The following is a 26,393-nucleotide window of genomic DNA, read 5'->3' as shown; positions in this document are numbered from 1 at the left end:
TATATATGCACACTATTGTGGAACTTATCAAAAGGTTGTATCATTATCATGGGGGACGAGGAGGAGCTGAGGCCGGGCTGGGAGTGTGTGGGGGGCTGCTGGGCTGCCTGGGTACTTAGAAGCAGCAGCCAGAGTCTCGGCTGCTGCTTCCTGTACGTTGTAGTTCCGAAGCCACAGCGGGAGCGTGTCCCGCTGGTGGCCCGGATACAGAGCAGCAGCAGCGGCTAACAGAGCCGCTGCTGCTGCTCCTCCACCACACAGTGATCACCTAGTGATCACTGTAGTGCAGGAGCCGCAGCGGGAGCATCTCCCGCTGGCGGCCCGGATACAGAGCAGCGGCGGTGGCTACCAGAGCCGCTGCTGCTGCTCCTCCACCACACAGTGATCACTGTAGTGCCGGAGCCGCAGCGGGAGCATCTCCCGCTGGCGGCCCGGACACAGAGCGGCGGCGGCGGCTACCAGAGCCGCTGCTGCTGCTCCTCCTCCACCACACAGTGATCACCTAGTGATCACTGTAGTGCCGGAGCAGCAGCGGGAGCATCTCCCGCTAGCAGCCCGGATACAGAGCAGCGGCTAACAGAGCCGCCGCCGCTGCTCCTTCATGCACACAGTGATCACAAAGTGATCATAGTAGTTCCGGAGCCGCAGCGGGAGGGTGTCCCGCTGGCGGCCCGGATAGATAGCAGTAGCGGCGGCTACCATAGCCGCCGCTACTGCTGTTTTCTGAAGGGGGTAAAGATGGCTGCCCGATCACTGCTGGCCACAGTGATCGGGTCACAGCAGCAGCACTGCTGCTTCTATGGGAGGGGGGCTGCCAACGGTGCCCGATCACTGTGGCCAGCAGTGATCGGGACACACTAGAGAGCTGGCCGCGCTTGCAGAGGGACCAGAAGGTCCCTCTGATGTAGGCGGCTGCGGGAAGATTAGCTTCCCACAGCCGCCTAGTGGGCATTTCTGACTGGTCATATCAGATACGACCATGTCAGGGAAAGCCCAGCCTGGTGCGGTCGTATCTGATACGACCGTGCCAGGCAAGTGGTTAAAGATGTTTTGAGAAGAAGCAACCCGGTTTTCTTTTTGTATAGATTTACTGGCGCAAGTGAGAACTTTTTATTAAAATGGAAGATGCAGACCCATCCAGGATCATTGCATAGTCTAGGCCTTACTAATAAAATGGGAGCACTTTCCAGGTAACTGAACATATGCAGCTCATTCTATACATCTTTAAAGATGCCTTATTAATTTGCATTAAAAAAAAATCCATAATAAGTATTATATAAAAGAATGTCAACCATGCTACAATTACAATTTTATATATGCACACAAATACAAAAAAATTACAGTATTTCAATTTATGATATTCAATATAGATTTTATAACACAAGAAAACAAAAGTATAAACACAGGAAACAAAGTTGTCCTGAAAAGTACAGGGCACACATCAGTGACATACTGGGCCTGACTCAGAGATCAATGCAATGTCCATGTTTTTGCTACTGCGCATATAGCAAAGCAGCACTGGCGCACGTGCAGTAATTGGTTAGAGACGATGGTCACTGAGAGGATGTATTCACAAAGTCAGTGACAAGTAGTCGGCATTTTTGGGAGGTAATGGGGGGGGGGGGGGTGGCTAGAAAAGTGACCAGATCCATTTTCTGGGCGTGCCCTAGTGAGCCTATGCGAATTCTTACACAGCTGGAGACGCCCCAGTGTCTTAGGTTAGAGACATTCTGAGAGGGCATAGGCTTGCTCAGATGTTCAATGTGTGACCAATGTTTGTACTTTGTATGTAAGCAGTAGATGTGAGACGTCAGAGGTGGGAATCTCTGTGTCCAAGACGGTGGCTGAGTCATTGGCACATTTTCCCCAGCAGCAACGGAGATTGGGCCTGATTCAGACCCACTCGCGAGCGGCTGTCCGCTCGCAAGTGGGTCGATGTTATGGACTGAGCATGCGCACGACGGAGGGAGCTCCGTCGTGCGCATGCGCCAGACGCGACGAGCGAAGGAAAGTCCTTCGCTCGTTGTGTCCGATCAAAGGGGGCGTGCTGTCAATGTTGATTGACAGCACGCCCCCTTTGGTAGGCGTGCCTCCCTGACGGGGGCGTTCTGATAGAGCCAAAATCACTCCGGAGCTTGCGGTTGAAAACCTCAACCGCAGGCTCCGGCTCGCAATTTCTATGGTCGCGATGGTCACGACCATCGCGGCCATCAAAATGCATGCTCGTATAGCCTGTGGGTGGTGACCCACAGCTATACGAGCGTCCAGGAGGACGCTCCATTTTCATGGAGCCCGGCCCTCATTCAGAGCGTGCGCTCTGCTCAGAGCGTACGGCTCTGAATGAGGGCCATTGTGTGCATCTCTGAATCAGGTTCACTGCCCAGATCTGCCTCCTCTATTTTAGGTGGTTCTTGAGTGTCACAACAGTACAGAATCTCACCTCAGTCTATGGACAGACATGGAATTTAGGAGTCATCTGGAAGGTCAAGAAATCATATAAACATTCATAGCAGGTCAATTCACATTTGGTAATTGCAATGAAAACTATAAACAATTATGGACATCGTTCACAAAAACTGCCAATGATAAACTATGGTTACAAACTGGCAACATCATGTGGACCAACCAATTTAACTGCGATTATCAAACATATGTCCCTGCAAGCATCCTGGCCTAGTATAAAAAACTAATTTCTACATTATCAGGAACGCTAATGCACCTCACCTCATAAGCATTTTTTTTTTTTAATGAAACATTTGGAGTGAGAAGTAAAACCCATTCATTCTCCATTTAGCAAGAGAAGATGTCCAGTAAGGAGAACCTGTCACTGCTCTAGGTGTGTGTAATGTGTGGAGATACTTTCAAGATTACAATGATTTGCATAGAATTCTAGCAGTGGCAGCATGGAAAATTTGGGGGTTTATATATATTCGGAACTATACAAAATGACAAATCATCTCAAAGTGACCAGTTCTCCATAACATTGAGTGTAAATATAATTGATAAAAGAAACAGAAATGTAGAAAGAATTTTTAATGTATACCCCTCAAGATTCCCATATTTAAAACATTGTTATTCCAGTTATTTCAGAATTTGGTTATATTTCTAGAAGAGGTTTGCAGGATAAAATCAGATTTAACTGTTCTACCCAATTCAATTATTTAGAATCCATCTAATTTCACCATTAAGAACCTGAGAAGCCTGGATTCTAGCCTTGCCTTAGCTACAAGTTAAGGTTTCCAAATTCTACTACTAATGGAGCATACACATGGTCAGATTTGTCAGATGAACGATTTGAATTATTTTTGACTGCATTAAAATGAATGGAATCGTCCAAGTCTGACTGCAAACACATCAGATGTCAGATATCGTTATCTGAACATCGGGAACGCGCATCGTTAAAATCGTTCATCTGACAGATATGTCAGATATGACAGATTTTCCTTCAGATATGAATGATTGAACGATTTTTTAAATCATCATCATCATCGTTCAGATCTGAAGAAAAATCTGACCGTGTGTATGCTCCATTAGAGCACAAAAGAAGATCAGAATATTAGCAAGGACTGGCAATTTAGAACCATTGCTTTATTTCAGTTTTTAACAAACTGACTGACATCTGCCTCTGTAACTACTTTGCCACATTGGTAACAATATTTGAAAAGTTTCACAGATGTGTTATCATTATATGTCCCAATGAGCCCCTGCCATACCAGAACAAAGACACCTTCCTTTACCACACCTGTGTTTATATAGTTATAAAGTTGTCCAGATTTCTAAGAGGTTTTCAGACTTCCTAAGACTACTCTTAGGAACAGAAATAACAACCCTTACCTTATAGCTATCATTTTGCAGATCTTGCAAAATCATTTTAGGCGATTTTAGCAACACTCATTACTACCAGACAAGCCTTCATATTTTATCAAAGAAATGTCCTGTTACATTTCTAATCATTTTTTTCTCTGTCCAAATGAAGAAGTTTTTTAGAAGGAGATTGGCCAGCCAACTGATCACAAACTGTCCCATTTTCTGAGAGTGGTTTGCTGTTGATGCCTGAAGTGGAAGTCACCTCTGATGTGTCCTGAAGCATCACGGTGTTACAGTGCTTGCTCTGATCATTCATTTCAATAGCTTCAAAATCTACTTCATTCCAATGCCGAGCATCGTCTTCTTCCTCTTCCTCTTCTATTCCAGAACTTGAAAGTAAAGCTCTTCGGTCTTCACTTTGTACTCTAGTCCATCGTGTCTTATCTCTCGGACAGGTGGCCAATTTGTACATAACTGGGAACATGACTGCAGTGAATGCAGATGATGCCATGATAGCGTACATAAGTACTGGGAGTGTGTTAAATACCCCCTGAAGGTACCCCACAGACGCAGGAATTGCCATTTCCCCTAGTGCTGCCCCAATCACAAATAAAGAAGCAGACTTCCCTCCTATGGTTGTGTATTGTTGTGCCCAGGAAAATCCACTGGGAAACGTAGTAGCCATTGAAGCTCCATAGAGTGCACTTCCAACCCAAAGCGCAATGCTGTTTTTATAAAAAAGCAGTAAATATAAAGATGACACAGTGCAGCCAATCACGCTAAGCAGCAGCATGGTGCCAGGGTACAAACATGTTGCAAAACAGATAGCTAAACCACGAACTGCAGCAAATACTCCCCAAAATATAGAGTTCAGCCCAGCTGCCTCATCCTGGTTCATTTCTGCAAGAGTGGTGGCATAGGTAAATATGTATGAGCCATAGGCAACTTCTGCCCCAACATAGCTGAAGAAAAACAGGAAAAGAAGAAAAATAAGTGCATTGTGGTATCTGGCTGTCTGTACTTTATCGTCTGAATTCTTGGTGTCCGATTGGTTTGCTGGACTTTTACAATACAAAATAAATAAAAATAAAGACACTAGCAAAATATATGTGGCAATAACAATATAGGACAGCATGGACTTTTTTATTCCAAGAGGGAGATCATTCAGTAGTAAGTGAAGGTTATCCAAGGGCAGAATTTCCGGGATTATTTTTGCCATGATTGGAGCTAGAACAGCCCCCAAAGCAAAACTGAAGTGCAGCGCTTGTACATGTGGTCCAGCCTCATCTCCCCAGGTGTTCAGAATGACCACGTTTCCTCCTGATGTATAGGAAGAAACATACAATTATAACACATATCAAATAAAGGTCACTAATATATATGTATTTAGGCTTTTCACATATTCAGTCTACGCCAAAACTAAACAACTTTATATGAAGAAAGAATAGAGAAATTCTCATACGCTCACATGAAGCAATTATGCAAATACCAAATAATATGGCATCTATAGGGAAAAAAATAGTTGAAGCAATCATATTGAGGACTGAACCAATATTCACAATGATTCAGTGCATCAATTCACCATGAACAAATGCTTATGAATATTTGATCATGTTAGGATATATTCAATTAGCATCGATGTGCAGCTGCATAAATCACCACTTAAGGGACCATTTATCAACGAGTACTATCATGCGCAACAAGTTTTAAAACTCGTTGCCTATGATAAATGGTGCACCAGCCAATCAGCTCCTAACTGTCATTTTTCAAACAGATGACAGGTAGGAGCTGATTGGCTGGTGCACCATTTATCATAGGCAACGAGTTTTAAAACTTGTTGCGCATGATAAATGGGCCCCTTAATTTGGTAGTCCAACATTGCAGATTTGCATGCACTTCTCTATAGGGTGAAAGGAAAAATCTTCAATGCTGGTTGTCATAAGGTGTCACAGACAGGTTCGCAATGCCAACACCTCGCGCCCAAAGTCACTGAAAAACCCTCAAAGAGTCTTGATGAGGTCACTGTTACCTAGTGATTTGGTTAAAAGCTCATGAATATTTTATGAGAAAGGCACAAAATAAATGATAAGCAAACATATGTTAGAAAAGCAGTTCACTCTTGATGACGTGCAATTAATTATACTTTTGTAATGCATATCAATAAAAATCATTCATTGTATTCTTCTTTTTCCATTTCATGTTATTGAAATTATGAACCAAATATTACAAATCAGTCTAATGGTGCGTACAGACGGGACGAGCGACAACGATATAGTTGTTCGATCTCCCGGGTGTGCTGGATGATCGATATCGATCATCCAGCACACCACCTATACACCAACGACTATAACGACCATACGTGCACATGCATCGCAGGTCGATGGTGGGCGGAAAATGCACGATATGATCGATATCGTTATCATTCATATTGTCCATTTTAATCGTACCGTGTTTACACACCATAAGGTAGTGTTCCCGCTAGGCTGTTTTAGCAGGGCGCCCTGCCCGATTTTAATACTGTAAAATGCACCCTGCCCTTATGGCAGCACCCTTCCGATGCCCTGCTGAAACAGTGATCAGATGCCGTACGCAGGCGCACGGCATCTTTTCAATCTGCAAGAGCCACTTTGGAGCTGCCCAGGCTCTCCGTGAGTGCTGGGCACGCCCCCTACAGTGACAAAAAGGGGACATATTCTAAGAACACGCCCCCTTTTCAAGTGACCATGCCCTATTTTGGGCATGGGCAATAGTGCCCGTTTTCAAGCCAGGCGACCTGCAGCTCCTGGTCCTGGCGTGAACACTATATGGGGGCAATTCAATTACAAACAATGGCAGCAAAAGTGTTGGGAAAATGGTGGGAACATTGGTAACTCATCACCATCAATATCGCACATTTACCCCTCAGAGCCCTATGCAAGAAAATCCACAATGTTAGGAGGTGGCTATGCACATCAATGAGCATTACTGAATCCCAAGATAGATTCTAAAGGATGGGTCTACTTGTGCCTTAGGGTGGTATCCAATTAGGCATGAACATTGTTCGGGCACGATTAAATCCCTGCGATCGGCGAAAAACTGGGATTTTTCATTGAGTATCCCCGTTTTTCGCGAATGTTTTGTTTCACCCTTTCATGAAAACACATAAGGTCCGCGATAAGCTCGCAGACATATGTGTCTTCACCTTTTTTGGGTTGAAAAAACAGCATTTATTGTGGATTATTTTTCGGGACATATTAGGTCCTGAAAAATATCCACGATAAGTGCCGGTGTCGGGCGGCACTTCGGGGCTAATAGGATAGCCCCGGCGCGATCAATAGGCAGCGTTACTTTATCACTGCTAATTGGTCGGTGTTATGGACTGAGCATGCGCTAATTGGTCTTTGGAAAGACTTGGCAGTTTCCTGTGTACATCTCATATTTATCCCTGTAATTGCAATGGTGGTATAGTATTACTACACCAACCAGAGGATACTGTTAAAATATAATACAATTTCATATGTGGACTGCCCGATCCTTTATATCAGGCCATCAAATATGTGAAATAATGATTTATTAGTGCTAATGATTCATTATTACAATTTAGCATTATTAGTATTCGGCTAGAGTGCAGGCCGTACGCCTTGTGCCCTGTGAAGCAAATACTCATATTTACTGCCAAGGTACTCAGTCATACAGGCTCACTGATTTGCCACATTTGTATCCTTTACCATGAAACCATCTATAAACAGGTAGACTGTGCAATATCTATAATAAACAATCATTTTCCTCATCACTTTTGCAACCAAATTTTCACTGTATGTAGCTGTCAGCGTTTGCCCGCTTGGTTTGTAACAGTAATAAATAAGATTATCTAAATACATTCCATCTCTTGAACAGAGAGAGATAAATAGCGATGTCAGCTATTGTTCCGGTATACAGTCAGATTGTCTCCGGTTACAATGTTGACATTTGAAATATCAGCTTTAGGCATAGAATCAGACTGAAAGCACAGTGTCGGCATTACAACCCTGTTGACATTCTCATGTTGAAATCATGAATGTAAACAAAATATACCACACCATTGTCACTTAACTTATACCTCAAAGTTACTGCCTGCTACTGGGGTGTAGGAATTGCATTGGGTTTGAAAACCAAAAACCATACCACAAATGAAGAGCAAAGAATACTTAAGTAAAAGCAATATTTTATTTAATAGTCAGGTTATATTCAGCCTGACTTTAAATCAACTGTTAATTTTTCTAACTGTAATGCATTTTGGATATAAAATGTTCTTTAACAGAACTTACATGAAGAAGAGTGCTTACCTGTGTCTAGGAACCCCATTGACGTGCCCACAAGACACATAACTCCAGTTATAAGTATGGCCTTCTTACACCATGGTAAAACAAAAAGGCCTGCACAGGTCATCAGCATTGATATTCCTGTATAAACAAGATAAAGAGTGTAAACCATGAAAATTTCTGACTATTGAAGGCATACCTCTTTATATGGGTTCTATATAGTATAAAAGGCACATTTATACAGTTTGAATGTGTGGCTGCTACAGTAATCAAGTAGAGTCCACCAAATCCATTTGTAAAGTGGACTGCACTACAATTATGAGGCAAAAGACTAGAAATGAACACACTGTCTTTTCAAAAACTGCAAAGTATTTCAATACCGATCTTTAAGTTCAGATCCTCTGTAAACGAGGACAGACCTACACATCTAGGCAACAAGGACTGGATGGAGGGCTGCATCCTGTCTACACACAATAACGATCACAGCAGGAGTTTCTAACATATCCAAACAGATTGATAGGGAGCAAAACATAGGAAAAGGAGGGGTTGCCTAGCAACAATCCATGGTTTACAGCAGGGATGGGGAACCTCAGGCCCGGGGGCCGTATAAGGCCCCCGGAATCATTTGGTCTGGCCCTTGGAGCTTTGCTCTCCTATCCTCATTTGGCTAGCAGGGTGCCTAGAATGGCACCATGCAGCCAGAATCAATGCAGCAGTGCCACCAAGAGTATCCTTAGGATGCTTCAGACGGTCACAGCGCTGCCCTTACAGCTCCCCAGAGCATCCTCAGGATACTCCAGGCATGGCTGTAATCACCAGCCATTGTGGCCCCAACCCTGTGTGACATCACACGGAGGGGGCGTGGCCTGCACCAGGCTCGCAAATATTATATATATCAAAATGGCCCTCGGCAGAAAAAAGGTTCCGCACCTCTGGTTTACAGCAATCCATTCTTTAACTATTGAAACTTCAGGTGCTGTTGAATTGCCTCTGACAGTGGTTATTAAGGATGGCCACATAGGAGGTCAAGCAACAGGATTATCCTTCAATTTAGTCAAACATGTGGAAGGCCTAATTTGGAGAGGTATGGCTGAGTAGGTGGAACACACCTGGCTTATGTGCAGCGCAGTTGAAATAGAACCACACACATGCAGTCTAGATAGGGGCCATCAATCTTTATTTACCCAACAATATTTTCCTCCATGCAAAATAATCCATCCTCTTTTAAATGGATCATTTTAGACTTCTACACTCTGCAACATTGATCCATCTGCTAAATAAATATTGATTGCATACTTATCTACTGTTCGCTGCTCCCTTCCAAAAGATCTGGAAAAGCAGGGCCAGGGGGAAGGTGTGGAGAGCATATAAATACAATGTGCATCATCACTTCCCAACTCCCCCTCCCCACTGTAAAATGGCGTGATTAGCAGCCTCATGTAGCATGGCTCGGGGCAACGCGATTTGCCATCAAGTTTCCGTCATGCTCACTTCCCAGGGAAAGTCCAAGGGAACACATTGGAATTAGAAACTCTCCCTGACATTCCAAGAGAGTAGACAAGTACGATTGGATGTAATATAATAGTGTATTCCGGAGGAACTACACTCGCAGGATCTATCATACCTTCAGGATTATTTATTTCTTGTATGAGTTCCATCTAGAAGTCAGCCTCGTATCACAGACATTGCTAGTAAGTTTGTCACGTCTAGGTTTCCAATAGAAGCAACCCAAGTGCATTCTGGGAGCAAGGAGGAAAATCTCCATTTTATAAAGTGTACTGTTATGAAGAACAGCTTTTTGTATATTATCCCCTGTAGTAGCACTGCCGGTTTCACTATAAACTTAAGTTGGGTACACACTATACGATATATCGTTCCGACGTGGATTGTAACGATATATCATAAACATCGTACAGTGTGTACGCCCGATCAGTCGTTCATCGCATTGTCCCATCAGCTGTCCTGCACAGCAGATGGGATGATGTGGCGCTGTTACATGAGGTATGTAACGATACATTGCGCCATACGCCGGATCATGCAGCGTGTACAGCGAGCGCAATGTATCATTAAATCGCTTGTCGCATTGTCGTTCAGGTGTGTACCCAGCTTTACACCTATTCCAATCACACCTGCTGGCAGGACTCAGACATTCTGTATTTGTGTGCCAGAGACAGTTGTATAATTTCCCATACTGCGTCACGTGCTGATTCATGTCTGTGTGCATGCTCAAGTTTCTCAAGCATCTTGCATACTGTATGTTGTTTTGTATGATGTAGTCATATTGTAATTGTATATTTTTTTTGTTTGTTCATTTACCAGTTCTACCACACAGATACATTTACTCATCCTATTACTGGTACTACAAAAATATCATTCTTCAGATCCTCACATCTAATTTTGCTTAATAGAAAGTATGAAAGTTTTGAGCAGTCTGTCAAACTACACATATACCTAGAGCAACTAAACAAATAAAGGGGTAATATTTCCAAATAACTTGTCCCAAATGAAGGTGTATACATTAGTGATGTGTGATGAAACACATTTGAATATTTAAGAAACAATATGACACACCATAAAGGCAGTAAAATATTGGCTACATACCCAAGAGAAGGTGCTGATTCATGCGCTCAAAAAGGACACCTGCTAGGACGGAGCCACTAAGGTATCCTAAGGAGCGTCCCACGAAGATATAGGAAATGTTTCCAACAGTGCTATTTACATTAGAAGCCAAATCATGGAAAGTCGGTCCTAATACAGAAATGGCCATTCCCTAAGAGACAAATACACATATTGTTATTACAATGCCCTTCATACAGTTAAATAAACAATAGGTGAGAGGAGAAAGTTCTAAGTTTGAAAAATAGACCCAAACAGTCTACTCTACAAATATACATAACCTTTTATCTTATGTGTAATCATTGCATACAATTGATATATTATTATTTATAAAAGTGGACTTACTCTTTACTGTTGTATAAGCAGATGTGTCCTCCTACATCTATCCTCAATAAGCCACACATCGCGACAAGACTGGCATGGTTGAGCCGTCTGGTCCCATGCAACTCGGCTAGCATCAGGCGTCTTTTTTTGCAGAAAATGATTCTAAGTCGCAATATGACTAGGATGCACCAGGATAATGTGCTAATTAATCTGATATGCAAGACTTGTTTATCTGTGTGCGACAGTCTGTAAAAGGAACTTGGCGAGGGAAAAAGCTGTGGCTGCTGAATCATAGCACTTCACATGCTGATCCAATTGCACACAGATATACAAATGTCGCATTAATCAGCACAGTCTCCTGGTGCGTCCCAGTCGCATCGCGCTGTGACACTCATTTTCGTGGAAAAAATAGATGCATAAATGACACCCTGCGCTAGCGGAGTCTCACAGGACCTGTCGCGCCGAGAGGAGCTATTTGGTGTGATTGCAGCAAAGGACACATCTGTATAAGTTACGTAGAAAATTACTGTAACAGAAGAGAGAGACTCCCTAAGAATGACATGAGGGAGGGCACATTTTAATGCCTTGATTATCCTGGGGAATTCCAATTTATGCTGGTTGGATTCACATTATGACCAGGGGGTCCCACACTGCGGGTCTCACTGTTATAGTGTGACAGGCAAAGACTAGTGCTGGTTACCACCAATGCAGGAGGACTCTACCTTTGTGATCACCCTGCTTCATCAGAAACCAGCCCAAGCTACAGCTGTAAAGATACGCGTAAAGCCGGGTACACACTAGACGATATATCGTCCGATCCGGTGAATGTGTATCGGCTATGTTGCAAACGATGCACGCTCCCGTGCATGCGGGTCTGACAGGCGATATCGTCAGCGGGGGCCAGCCCCGGCATCAGCAAGTGTGTATGCTTTTACCAATGCAAGGACCCCCGTTGGTTCCCTTCGTTAGAGATAGTGCTGGGTAAACCCTGAAACTAATTGAATAACCACTAGATCTGCAATGCCACAAAGTGATTCATATTTTCATTCACCACTGAAATGGTTGCAAAATAGGGGTTTGAGAGCGAGGACCAATCAGAAACTGCAATATCCGAGATTGCAGGCTCTCATTGGAACTCCCACTCTCATGGTATGGTTTTCAGGAATTTGAGCCACTGCATACAGCTCCAAGTGGCAGTGTCATGAAAAATGTATGAAAAAGGAGAGTTATGATAAAATGTACCTTAGTTAACTCTCTTTCTTCGAAGTCCATATGGTCCACAGGCTGACATTGGGGTGTAGGTGGGACCTGAAGGACCTAACACCAACAGCAAAGCTTTTCAATCCCAGGATGCTCCGGTCCTTCCCCCTATACCCCGCCCACAGACTGAGGGCACTTCAGGTTTGTTAACAAGCCCAAGCAGGATAGGAGAGGAGGGAAGGAAGACTGGTACACGGAGGAATCACACTCTCACACAGAGAAGGAAACAAGTGACCATGAAAAGAAAACCCATAGAAGCTAGGACCCTATGGACTTCGAAGAAAGAGTTAAAGGCAAGTTTTACCATAACTCTTCTTTTCTTCTTCAGGGCCCATAGGGCTCCACAGGGAGACATTGGGGATGTCCCAGAGCAGTTCAAGGGCGGGAACGCTCCAGAGCTGATAGGAGAACCCTGCGCCTGAATGAAGCATCCTGAGAGGCAAATGTATCAAAGGCATAAAACCAAAAAAAGGTGTGGACAGACCAGGTGGCCGCCTTGCATAGCTGTTCAGCTGAGGCGCCATGCAGGGCTGCCCACATGGGACCCACAGAGCAGAATGAGCAGAGACTGTAGTCGGCACAGGAAGGCCCGTCTGAGTGTAGGCCTGTGAGATAGTCATGCGAATCCATCTGGCCAGAGTCTGCTTGTTAGCTGGCCACCCCTTCTTGTGGAATCCATATAGGACAAAGAGGGAATCTGATTTCCAGATGGAAACAGTATGGTCTACATAGATTTTTAGAGCACGAACCACATCCAAAGATGCCTCAAAACGCTAAGAGGTCTGGTAAATGACAGGCCGGAGCCACAATTTCCTCATTCAGGTGGAAGCGAGAAACCACCTTGGGAAGAAGGGGTGTTTGAAGAACAGCACTGTCCTGATTAAATATCAAAAAGGGGAGCGACATGGAAGCGCCCCTAAATCAGATACCCTACGGACAGATGCTATAGCCAGAAGAAATATAGTCTTCGCAGTGAGCCATTTCACATCCACTGATTCCAGGAGTCCGAATGGAGGTTCCTGAAGTGCTTGGAGCACCACTGACAAATCCCATGGAAGACATTGATAAACTAGTCACTAAGCCCCAACCCGTAAACATGAACATCACTAGGAAAGAGACAAGCATTAAAAGACCTAAGCACCAATAACGACCTAGTCATTAAGCCAGCAGATAAGGGAGGAGGTTTAGTCTTACTTAACAAACAAGACTATATTACAGAATGCACCAGATTAGTAAGCGACATAAAAACTTACACGAAATTACCTACAGATCCAACCAAACAATACCAAACTAAACTTCGGGATTTACTACAAAAAGGCCGTGACCGAGGCATCCTGACGGTAAAAGAATATAATTATTTGGACAACTCTCATCCAGTAATTCCCGTTATATATTACTTGACCAAAATCCACAAAAGTATTACCAACCCACCAGGGCGCCCAATAATATCAGGCATAGACTCCTTCACCAGCAACTTGTCCCAGTATATAGACCACTTCTTACAGACCCATGTACGAAATCAGAAATCTCACATAAGAGACACCACTGATATCCTAAAATATTTGGAGAACTTAGAATGGCATACAGATTACTGGCTATGAACAAGTGACATAACATCACTCTACACGGTTATAGACCACCAACAGGGAACAGACGCCGTTAAACATTTCCTGCAACAGGATGTAGACATGGTCTCGCAACAGATTCAATTCATAACTGAATGCATATTGTTTATATTACAACACAACTATTTTTGGTTTGAGGGCTCATTTTACAGACAGGACACTGGGACAGCGATGGGGACCAGGTTTGCCCCGAGTTACGCCAACCTATTTCTCAGTAGGTGGGAGGACCTTAACATCTGGTCAGAACACGAATTCGGAGCAAACCTGGTCCTCTGGCGTCACTATATAGACGACGTACTGTTTGTATGGAAGGGGGAAGAAAAGGAACTCATACAATTTCTCAATTACATCAATAACAATGAGAACAACCTCTCTTTTACAACCAACTATAGCAAGGCGGAAGTTAACTTTTCAGACATAACCCTATACATTGAACAAGGGAAGAGAAGATAGGAACCAGAACATATCAAAAGAAAGTAGACGTCAACAGCTATATACTCTCAACAAGCGGACATCACCCGATATATTAGACAATATCCCCCTAGGCCAATTCAAACGAGTTAGAAGGAATTGCAGTAAAACATCAGACTACCAAGCACAAGGGCAGCTGATGAAACAACAGTTCGTGAACAAAGGCTACAAGCCAGAAATAGTTCAGGCTGCTTTTGAAAAAGTAGAGAGGAAAAAGAACTTTTACTGTCATACACAACCGGTCACACTGCACAAAAAACAACAAACACTGCCTTCATCACCCAATTCAGTAAGGATTATAAGCATCTGAACAGAATCATCCAAAAACACTGGCACATTCTCTTAGAGGATGAAGTCCTTAATGACCTGCTACCACTCAGACCTAGATTGACCTTTAGGAGAGCACCAATCTTGCAACAAAAACTTGTTCGGAATCATATAAAGAGTAAGACATTTGCACAGAAGACACTGACAGGCCAACAACTGACCCCAGGTTTCCATTACTGTGGATCATGCCAAGCATGTAAATTAAACACAATTTCCACCAAAAAAAGATGCCTCTTCAACTCCAACCAGAAACAAAAAACATATAAAATTCAAGATCATCTTACATGTAACAGCATGGGGGTGATTTATCTCCTCACATGTCAATGTGGAAAACAATATGTGGGAAGAACAAAAAGGAAATTAAAGGTAAGAGTTTCTGAACACATTAGAAACATTATAAGGATCAACACAATCAAGCCCCGACAGGTCTCGACTACATAGGAATAAAATTAGTACCCAAGAATTGGAGAGGGGGCAACTATGACAAAAAGATTAATAAAGAGGAGCTAAAATGGATGATAGAACTGAATACACTGTACTTCTACTGGCCTGTTTTTCCGAATATTCTGAGCCAGAGTGAGAGCTCTGTAGATGGCTCGAAGTTCCAGGACGTTAATTGGCAACACTGCCTTGACTGGGGACCAACAGCCCTGGAAGGAGTGCTGGCTCTGGTTACTGCGCCCCCACCCTCAAAGGCTTGAGTCCTTGGTGAGGAGAGCCCAGTCCGGGATCCAAAAGGGCCGACTTTGGTTCAAATGGAAAGTCTGTAGCCACCAGGCTAGGGACAGGCGAACCTCTGGGGGGAGGCTCATCGTCTGGGATTTGTGCAGATGGGGTAGCTCGTTCCACCTGGAAAGGATCAGTTGTTGGAGGGGCCTGGAGTGAAACTTGGAGAACTCCACCATGTCTAAGGTGGACACCATTGATCCCAAGGCCTGCATTGCAGAGTGAATTGACACTATGCTATTGTGAAGCAGTCTGCATAGCCTGTGCTGTAGTGCTGAAATCTTGTCCGCCGTTAGGAAGATTCTTTGAACTCGAGAATCCAGGAGAGCTCCCAAATGTTGAGAGGGTGTCAGGGAAGACGTTTTCCAGTTGATCAGCCAACCATGCATTTGTATAAAGGCAATCGTTACCTGCAGATGGCTGTGAAGAGTCTCTGGGGAGCTTGCCAACAGCAACAGAACGCCTAAATACGGGAGCAGTTGATCCCTTGACGACGAAGAGAGGCCGCCATAACTGCCATGATCTGGTAAAGCCCTGAGGGACCGTTGAGAGGCTAAGCAGCAGAGTCTGCAATTGGTAATGTTGCTACAGTGTAGCAAACCGGAGATATTGTTGATGAGAAGGCACTATAGGTACATGTAGGTAAGCGTCCTGAATGTCTAGGGATAGCATATAATCTCCAAATTCCATAGCTAGGTTAATAGAACGAAGGGTTTCCAAACGAAACCTGGGCACCCTGATAAACTTGTTCAGAGACTTGAGGATAGGCTGATGAGACCCATTGGGCTTCTGAACTAAGAAAAGGGTAAAATAATAGCCATTGCCCCATTGTGAGGAGGGGACCCGAATTATTACTCCTGAATTCAGTAAGGACTGAATGGCTTTTTGGAGCAGCAGGGCCTTGGTTGAGTCCGATGGAGGTCCTGTGAAAAAGAACTGTTTGGGGGGGGGGTCACCTCAGGAAGGAGAGGGCATATCCGTGGGAGACCACTTATCTTACCCAGGCATCTGATGTGGTTTGATGCCAAACTTTGGCGAATTGAAGAAGCCGGCCTTCCATCCTGGGAGCTCCCAGGGAGAGGCCCACCTTGTAAGGCTGCAGGCTTGTCCTCAGCATTGGCAGGTGGACATCTACTAGCCCATGCTTGTTTGGCCCTAGGCTTGGCTGATGTCTGTTGCCGTGGAAAGGACCGACCCTTGGCTTTGCCTTAAGGGCAAAAGGACCGAAAGCATGACGTCCGCAGCTTTGTATTATATGCAGAGGGCAGGAACGTCGTCTTGTTAGTCACAATTTTATCCAATTCTGGACCAAATAGGATGTCTTCTGCATAATGCAGACACTCTAGAGCCGGTTTTGATTCTCAATCTGCTTTCCAGGAACATAGCCAAAGAATACGATGGGCCACTATTGAAGTGGCAGATATCCTGGAAGCCAGGAAAGCTGTATCCATAGCTGCTTCACCTAAGTAGGAGGCTGCATTTGTGGGATATGTAGGACAGCTGTTCCCTTGAAGCATCAGGGGGAAAGTCTCTTCTAGGGCCTCTGCCCAACTCTCAATGGCTTTTGCCACCCAGGCCATAGCCCTAGCAGGACGAGTAATAGCTCCTGTAAGGGAGTATACAGATTTATGACAAGCTTCTATACGTCTATATCTGGTCTCCTTCAAGGAAGTTGCAGTATGAATGGGCAAGGTGGCATTTTTAACCAGACGGGTTACATGTAGTGTAACCCGCAGGCAGGGCACCGGAGCTAAAGAGAGCACCTTTGTGCGCGCCCGAAAAGGGGGTGTGCCTATAAGACGTGTCCCCTTTTCATCACTCTTGGGGGCATGCCCGGCAATTACAGACACGCCGGGCAGCCCCCAAGCGCTGCAGACAGGGATAATAGATGCCGGGCGCATGCGCCCGGCGTCTATTCTCCGGCAGTGATCGGGTCATCGCACTTTTCTCCACCCACGGGACACTGCGACCCGTGGGTGAAGACGGCACCCGCAGGCTGTGAGGGCAGGGCGCTTTTTGCCCTCCTTCTGGAGGGCAGGGTGCTTCTTGCCCTCCAGAAGGAGGGCAGGGCGCCGCGCCCCGCTAAAACAGCCTAGCGGGAACCTTAACATGAGAATTCACCATTGGGGGAACTTCCCATTTAGTACAATCAGTAGCTGGAAGTGGGTAAAAGGAACTGTACCGTTTTGGAATTTGAAACCTTTTACTGGGCATATTCTAAGCTTCACTCATGTGATCAGATACCTGGTCAGAGTGAGAAAGCTGGTAAAACAACCTTTTGTCGCTTAAAAAGTGTATGTTTTTACTTAGGAGCGGGTTCATCCTCTTCTATTTGTAGAATAGTTTAACAGTTCTCACAAGAGCAGGTATATTTAGTTTAGAGGGTGGCTCCTCTTCTCCGGGGATGGAGTCAAGAGTGTGAGAGATCTGCGTCTTCTGCCTCCCCAGATGATATCTCAGAATCAGATAACTGTGTGGATTGGGAAGATATCATAGTACGTATAGGGGGTATTACTGCATGGCATAATGTGTAAAGACCGGGCATTACTGCATGGCATGTGTAAAGATCGGCACTGCTGTGTGGCATAATGTGTCAAGGGCATTAATGTACGGCATCATGTGTAAAGGCCGGGCATTGCTGCATGGCATAATGTGTAAAGACCGAGCACTGCTGTGTGGCATAATGTGTAAAGGCCAGGCATGGCTGTGTGGCATCATTTGTAAGGGGTATTACTGCATGTATTATGTGTAAAGGCCGGGCATTAAAGTGCGGCATAATGTGTAAAGGCCGGGCATGGCTGTGTGGCAAAATGTGTAAAGGGCATTAATGTGTGGCATGTGTAAAGGCCGGGCATTAATATGTGGCATAATGTGTACAGGGCATTAATGTGCAACATAATGTGTAAAGGCCGGGCATTCTTGTGTGGCAAAATCTGTGAAGTGCATTACTGCGTGGCATAAATGTGTTACAAGGGTCACTACTGTGTGCAATAACGTGAATAAGGCCTACTATACAGTGAAAAGCTAAAACAGCCATCCCCACTTGTGGGCCGCAGTGACCGGCATGGCATGTATTCACACTGCAGGGAGAGCTTGCCTTGAGGGCAGCCCAGCATCTCCTTGAGTGCTGGGCATGCCCCCTACAGTGATGAAAAGGGGGACGCATCTCAAGGACACATCCCCTTTTCTAAATGGCCACACCACTTTTTCAGGCATGCACCAAAAGTGCACGAACTGTCCCTTTCTGAGAGTAGCCCCCTGCCTACCCTAACAAGTCGACTAGGGCATTGCAGCAGATATCTGGAATATCTGCTGTGGTCTCCTGTACATACATCCCGGTAGTTTTCAATATTTATATACCACCTCAGAAAATGGTTGCCTTCTAGGATATACCACATATACCCTTTGATAAATATGCCTCTTATTACCTAAAGCGTTATTCATAGGCTAACCATACTATCCCTTTAAAACGGGACACTAATGAATTAATTACACATGTTCTGTGACTGGCTGACTTCAAGCCTAGATTTCACCTGGTTTTAATGAGCCACAGAACCTGTGTAATCCATGAGTGTCCCAGTTTAAAGGGATGATTTGGTAAACCTACTTATTCACTATGGGTTTTGTGAACAGACAAGTCATATCACCAGTAAGGAGGCATTAAAACATGCATTTAAGGGGCATGTGGGGATATCTGATGGGCATTTTAGGGGCATGTGGGGATGTCCGAGAGGCATATGGTAGGGTTCTAAAGCATAAAATGATGATGGGTCCCAGAAATGGTCAGGTAGGACCCCATTTTTTATATTATTTTTTTTTAAAGTGGAGGGTCCCTGGGACCCACATATTTTGTCACCAACCGCGATCACTGCTGATTGTACATGGATTAGTGAGGCAACAGCAGTTTTATATTTTTATGTCCACAGTCAAAAAAATTAAGCATTAGGCAGGATGTAACAGAGCTGTAACTAGACTTTTTAGTGCCCTGTGCCAGAAAGAGCATTGGCGCCCCCCAGGAGGGGGAGGGGGGATGCTGGGAATAAAAGAGGAAGCTACATGTGAAAATGATAACAGAAAATTGACAGGCTCAAACAGCGCCCTCTGCCCTGTGGTGCCCTGTGCCACGTGTCAAAGCTGGATAATTGGCTGAGACAAGATCAGTTTAAAATTGAAGCGTGCGTGACGCCATCTTGCGAATGGCGGCTAGACTCCATTTTAGAAACAAGAGTCTGCAAGACGCCATTTTGCGACCAGCGTCACTTTAAGTTACAACTCACGAGCTAAGAACAGATGGCAATGTTTTTGATAATCTAAATAGAATAGACAATGCACCAGAAACTGTGAGTGATTTACATACAAATTGGGAATCCCTGTTGGCAATTGTAATATAATCCAGGCATTGATCCACACAACTGGATTTGTCTGAATCAAAACAGGTTTTAGTTCATACCCAGACAGGATGGTTTAGTTTCACAGTGAAACTGTGAGTGAGGAATGATATGTGTGTGTATGTGTGTATATATATACATATACACACATACAGTCAGGTCCATAAATATTGGGACATTGACAGAATTTTCAGATTTTGGCCTCTATTCACCATCACAATGGTTTTGAAATGAAACAAACAAGATGTGCTTTAACTGCAGACTTTCAGATTTAATTTGAGGGTAATTACATCCAAATCAGGTGAACGGTGTAGGAATTACAACAGTTTCAATATGTGCCTCCCACTTTTTAAGGGGCCAAAAGTAATGGGACTATCAACTCAAAAGCTATTTCATGGACAGGTGTGGGCTATTCCCTCGTTATTTCATTATCAATTAAGCAGGTAAAAGGTCTGGAGTTGATTCTAGGTGTGACATTTGCATTTGGAATCAGTTGCTGTCAACTCTCAATATGAGATCCAAAGAGCTGTCACTATCAGTGAAGCAAGCCATCATTAGGCTGAAAAATCAAAACAAACCCATCAGAGAGATAGCAAAAACATTAGGTGTGGCCAAATCAACTGTTTGGAACATTCTTAAAAAGAAAGAACGCACTGGAGAGCTCAGCAACACCAAAAGACCCAGAAGACCACGGAAAACAACTGTGGTGGATGACAAAAGAATTATTTCCCTGAAGAAAAACCCCTTCACAACAGTTGGCCAAATCAAGAACACTCTCCAGGAGATAGATGTATATGTGTCAAAGTCAACAATCAAGAGAAGACTTCACAAGAGTGAATATAGAGGGTTCACCACAAGATGCAAACCATTGGTGAGCCACGAAAAAAGGAAGACCAGATTAGAGTTTGCCAAACAACATCTAAAAAAGCCATTACAGTTCTGCAACAACATCCTATGGACAGGTGAGACAAAGATCAACTTGTACCAGAGTGATGGGAAGAGAAGAGTATGGAGAAGGAAAGGAACTGTTTATGATCCAAAACATACCACCTCATCAGTGAAGCATGGTGGTGGTAGTGTCATGGCGTGGGCATGTATGGCTGCCAATGGAACTGGTTCCCTTGTATTTATTGATGATGTGACTGCTGACAAAAGCAGCAGAATTAATTCTGAAGTGTTTCGGGCAATATTATATGCTCATATTCAGTCAAATGCTTCAGAACTCATTGGACGGCGCTTCACAGTGCAGATGGACAATGACCCGAAGCATACTGCAAGAGCAACCAAAGAGTTTTTTAAGGCTAAAAAGTGAAATGTTATGCAATGGCCAAGTCAATCCCCTGACCTGAATCCGATTGAGCATGCATTTCACTTGATGAAGAGAAAACTGAAGGGAAAATGCCTCAAGAACAAGCAGGAACTGAAGACATTTGCAGTAGAGGCCTGGCAGAGCATCACCAGGGATGAAACCCAGCGTCTGGTGATGTCTATGCGTTCCAGACTTCAGGCTGTAATTGCCTGCAAAGGATTTGCAACAAAGTATTAAAAAGTGAAAGTTAGATTTAGGATTGTTTAGTTTGTCCCATTACTTTTGGCCCCTTAAAAAGTGGGAGGCACATATAGAAACCGTTGTAATTCCTACACCGTTCAACTGATTTAGATGTAATTACCCTCAAATTAAATCTGAAAGTCTGCAGTTAAATCACATCTTGTTTGTTTCATTTCAAAGCCATTGTGGTGGTGAATAGAGGCCAAAATATGAAAACTCTGTCAATGTCCCAATATTTATGGACCTGACTGTGTGTCTGTGTGTGTGTATATATATATATATATATACACACATACATATATACACATATATATATATATATATATATATATACATATATATATATATACATACATATATACATATATATATATATATATATATATATATATATATACATATATATATATATACATACATATATACATATATATATATATATATATATATATATATATATATATATATACATACATACATATATATATATATATATATATATATATATATATATATATATATATATATATATATATATATATATATATATATATATATATATATGGGATGTGCAGGCTTGGATAGGTTCGAGTTTGCACGTGGAGTTCGGATTTTTCCCTCCAAAAAAACGGAACTCAGAACGAGGCAAAACGTCATCTTACATGGACGAACATCATCATTCCTGGACAAAAGACCAGGAATGATGATGTTCGTCCATGTAAGATGACGTTTTGCCTCGTTCTGAGTTCCGTTTTTTTGGAGGGAAAAATCCGAACTCCACGTGCAAACTCGAACCTATCCGAGCCTGCACATCCCTTATATATATATATATATATATATATATATATATATATATATATATCCCGCTAGGCTGTTTTAGGAGGAGGGCAAAAAGCGCCCTGCCCTCACAGCCTGCGGGTGCCGTTCTCACCTGCGGGACGCAGTGTCCCGCGGGTGGACAAACATGCGGTGACCCGGTCACCGCCGGAGAATAGACGACGGGCGCATGCGCCCGGCATCTTTTCTCCCTTTCTGCAGCGCTTGGGGGCTGCCCGGCATGTCCGTAAGCGCCGGGCACGCCCCCAAGTATGACGAAAAGGGGACGCGTCTTATAGACACGCCCCCTTTTCGTGACCACGCCCCCTTTTCGGCACGCGCATAAGGTTGCCCTCTCTAGCTCCGGCGCCCTGCCTGCCGCCGGAGCTAGAGTTATATATATAGATATGTTAAGTCCATCATAGATGGAATCTCATGCATAAACACCGCACATTACGCACAATTGAGCTGCTAACATGACGCCCAGTAGCGAATGCACAATTATTAGCATCATGTGATTGCATCTTTCACCATTTTACATACACACATTATGCTTAAGACCCCGAATGAAAATACCGTTTAGTAGCTAAATGCGCACGCATCTGTCCCCAGTTAACTAACGTCTTTATATCAAACCCCGAATACTCACACATTACATATTCACACATAAGGTTTAATAAGCTTTAAAGTGTACGATTTAAGTTGGTTCAGTTAGTTTAAATGCTGAAAAATAAAGATATTTGATAACTAAGGTATTATACATGCTAAACAAGTCGTGTTTGGTTTTGTACTGATGCGTACTCTTTTTACAGTATTCCGGTGTTATCGGTGGGGAGATCGCATCAAGCATTCTCGAGTTATGGATCGCAGAGCCTACAAGCAACAAAATGTATATTTCATGAACAACTGTTAGGATGTTGCAGGGGGCGGGAAGGGAAAGATCCCCAGCTGTTAGAGGCAGGGAGAGTCTATTTGAACCAGCCTGTTAAATGCTTTGTAACAGATGCTTCTCCCCTGGGAACCAATGACATCAGCAGCAAACTTCTCTATTGTCCTGTCTATTCTGGGGGGGCATAAATATGTGTGCTCCAACGCTGGGTTCTTAGTCTTCGTGCTGAATGCTGTATGACGAGGGGTCTCTTGCTGATGCCTATCTTCGGGTCCGGAAGCGCAGTGTATGTATACTGTACTTGGATCCGTATAATTTTCTTTTGCGTCTAAATTGTGTCTGGATCAATTGCGTGTAACTGTCTGAACTTTTACTTGAATAACACTTGTGCTTTGGAACCACAGATTCCAGGTCTAAGTCTTTATTTACTGTATGACTGCGTACACAAATTAGCGTCATCCTTAGAGGTTTATAGGAAGGATTTTAGAAGGTACAGGCAGGGGTATATAGAGGTTCATTTTAATATCGTCACACGGCACAGGTCGCACCACCTTAGTTACGGCCCTGAGATGTCACTAATTATCTACAATATTTCCTTAAATAGCGCTCGCTTATGGGGTTATGTCATCCTTTCTGGATTCAACAAACAGTGGTAATCTAAGATTACCGGTTTGTCACAGTATCGCGATGCAGTCCCTATTGCAGGCAATGAGGACCCGGGCACTGCCTTTCCGGCTTCAGCAAAGCCTTCCAGGCACTGCCGGGTCCCCGCGTCATGCACATGCACAAATGGACCGTCATGCATGCGCATTTCACAAGACCCCCATCTCTGGCAGCGTTAGGGTGCCAGCAGCCCAGCGGAGGACCATGCAGATGAGGAGGACTTCGCTGGACCTTTCCGTAGGGGTAAGTATTGGTAAATACCAGTGGATTTTTCGTTTTTATCACAGTGATAAACTAAAAATTCCACTGGTGTTTACCTTCGTTCATAAATGGGGGCAATAATATAAAATAAGTGCAAGGTTTGCAGAACCGCTACAGAGTAGTGTTAGGTTCACTCTATGCAATAATAATTGGCCGGTTGGTCCGATTATTGCAGTGTGTACACCGTACATCAGGAGTGCTGAGCGGCATTCGTAGGCCAAAATGAGCCGATGTTGTGCAACAAATACAGGGTCTCATTCAGACCCGGTCGCAAGCACCGATGTGCTCACAAACGGGTCGATAGTTAGCCCTGCGCACACACTCTGAATGAGGGCCACAGCGTGGTCAGACTTCGTCCGACAACCCGCATGTAAAAACATCAGCTCAATGATCTTTAGGGAAATGTATCATTCTCATGGGAACATAATTTTGTAGTGCAGTGGTTCCCAAACTGTGCTCTGTGGCACACTTGCAGGGGTGCCTAGGTTGGCGGTCCAGCACCAAATCAAATTATTTATAGTCAATGTAATGTAAATATGTGGGCAAACAGAAGTGCAAACCTGTCCACCACCACATAACTGAATTTAAGTATGAAAGTCAGGGCCAGCTCTTGGGGTGTTCGACCAGTGCGCCCTCCCAACATCCCGATTTCAGCGGGACAGCACTGTCCTGCTGTTCCACCTGTGGGTCGAAGTGTCCCGTGGGTTATCTGGTCGGGAAGTTGGGCACCCCCACTGCCGCAGCTGTGCGGCGGTCGCGGACCCCCGGAGTAGCTGAATGGATACTGTGCGCATGTGCGCGGCATCCATTCAGTGCGAGGAGAGGGCTGGACTCGTCCCCAGCCTGACGTTACACGGGAAGCATGTCATGCAGGCACGCCCCCAAATAATGTCTTAGGGGCGTGACCTATGGTAATTAGGCCACATCCGACTTGGCCACGCACGACTAGAGAGCGCACTGAACCCGGCATGACAGGGCGCAACTACCCCTGGAGCCGGCCCTGATGACAGGTGAGCACAATTCACTTTACTTCATTTTTTTCAGAATATCTCAATAACAAACTTAAATTTAGGGGTGCTGTGAAAACAATAATGATACTCTAGGGCGCCATGATTCAGAAAAGTTTGGGAACCACTGGTGTGAGTGTACAGGAAATCGGATGTTTTCTGCATTGTTTCAGAAAAAAGTCATAGATCAATCCTCTTAGCGTTCAGGTGTGTACCCAGGTTAAATGTACTCATACTGCACTATCCTATATAAAATAAGTGTGTGTGTACTGTACCATTCACTAATACATAGTTCTCAAACTCAGTCCTCAGCACCCCATACAGTACACGTTTTCCATGTCTAGCAGCAGGTGCACAGGTCTACTCATTACTCACTATCACATTTTAAAAGATCCACAGGTGGAATTAATTATTTCACTTGTGATTCTGTGAAGAGACCTGGAAAACATGCACTGTTTGGGGTCCTAAGGACCGAGTTTGCGAAACTGTGCACTAATATAATATGAAGCAGATTTGTCCCCAAGCATCAGTATATAGTGACAGGTGTGCACCGCGCGGTATAATGGGACATGCAGGTGACATGATGATGATGATGATACACTATCAGTGACAGGTGTGCACCGCGGTATAATGGGACATGCAGGTGACATGATGATGATACACTATCAGTGACAGGTGTGCACCACAGTATAATGGGACATGCAGGTGACATGATGATGATGATGATGATACACTATCAGTGACAGCACATGACACAGACTCCTGCTTACCAGCCCCAGGAAGGCAGCGCACATTACGGTGGTCACACAGCACCGCAGCCCCCCGCACGGTCTCCTGTCGCCTCTCCCTCTCAGGCCGCTGAGCACCAACCGCACCTCGTCCGCCTCTTCCCCCCTGAGGCTCACATCTTCCTCCAGGACGGCTCCCAGGCTGAGCGGCCGCTTCTCGTACAGCATGTCCTCCTCATCCTCCTCCCCGGCCTGCTCATCCTCAGCCCGTGCAAATCGCACTCGTTTCTTCCTGTCGCTGCCCACCATGTCCCCAGCCATCCACTGTGACTCAGGGCCGCGGCCTCATCGCTGTCACAGTCTACGGCCTCCTCTTCCCGGGAACAACCCGGATGCAGCAGCCTCAACCAGGCGACGAGAGCCGGGTGCACCTGTGTGGGAGGAGCGGGAAGCGCCGGCCCCTCACTCCGCTGTGGAAGAGTATGTTGTTTAATTACTGCCCGTGTGTGCGGCTGATACACAGCATGCCAAGGGCAGATACGTGGCATTTTATTTTCATGGTATTCAACATGAGGACCTCCAGCTTCTGTGGAACTACATATCCCAGCATGTCCTAATAGTAATACTGTGGCAGGGAAAGCTTGGATGTGTAGTTC

The 26,393-nt window shown here is 44.5% G+C and overlaps 1 protein-coding gene across 1 annotated transcript; it reads right to left on the bottom strand.

Annotated features, from left to right (window-relative positions):
• Positions 1–1,297: 1,297 nt before the first annotated feature.
• Positions 1,298–26,304, bottom strand: SLC60A2 (solute carrier family 60 member 2). The gene is made up of 4 exons (XM_088460487.1): positions 25,780–26,304; positions 10,689–10,857; positions 8,112–8,228; positions 1,298–5,127 (listed from the first exon to the last, which is right to left on the bottom strand). The coding sequence occupies exons 1-4, from the start codon at positions 26,056–26,058 to the stop codon at positions 3,947–3,949; spliced, it is 1,746 nt and encodes a 581-aa protein (XP_088316613.1). The 5' UTR covers positions 26,059–26,304; the 3' UTR covers positions 1,298–3,946.
• Positions 26,305–26,393: the final 89 nt, after the last annotated feature.

The sequence above is a fragment of the Taudactylus pleione genome, unplaced genomic scaffold (assembly GCF_031769625.1).
Source record: "Taudactylus pleione unplaced genomic scaffold, aTauple2 ptg000046l, whole genome shotgun sequence".
In the NCBI taxonomy this organism is placed as follows: Eukaryota; Metazoa; Chordata; class Amphibia; order Anura; family Myobatrachidae; genus Taudactylus; species Taudactylus pleione.
Note: the sequence above shows the minus strand (reverse complement) of the source record. Positions and strands in the feature narration are given on the sequence as shown.

Bases quoted from the DNA above. Each gene is read 5' to 3' on its own strand.
- SLC60A2 (XM_088460487.1), bottom strand. From the start codon at position 26,058: ATGGCTGGGGACATGGTGGGCAGCGACAGGAAGAAACGAGTGCGATTT. The intron at 10,858-25,779 runs GTAAGCAGGAGT...TTTGTCTCTTAG, and splicing joins GCGCTGCCTTCCTGGGGCTG to GGAATGGCCATTTCTGTATT. The intron at 8,229-10,688 runs GTATGTAGCCAA...TTGTTTATACAG, and splicing joins GAATCAGCACCTTCTCTTGG to GAATATCAATGCTGATGACC.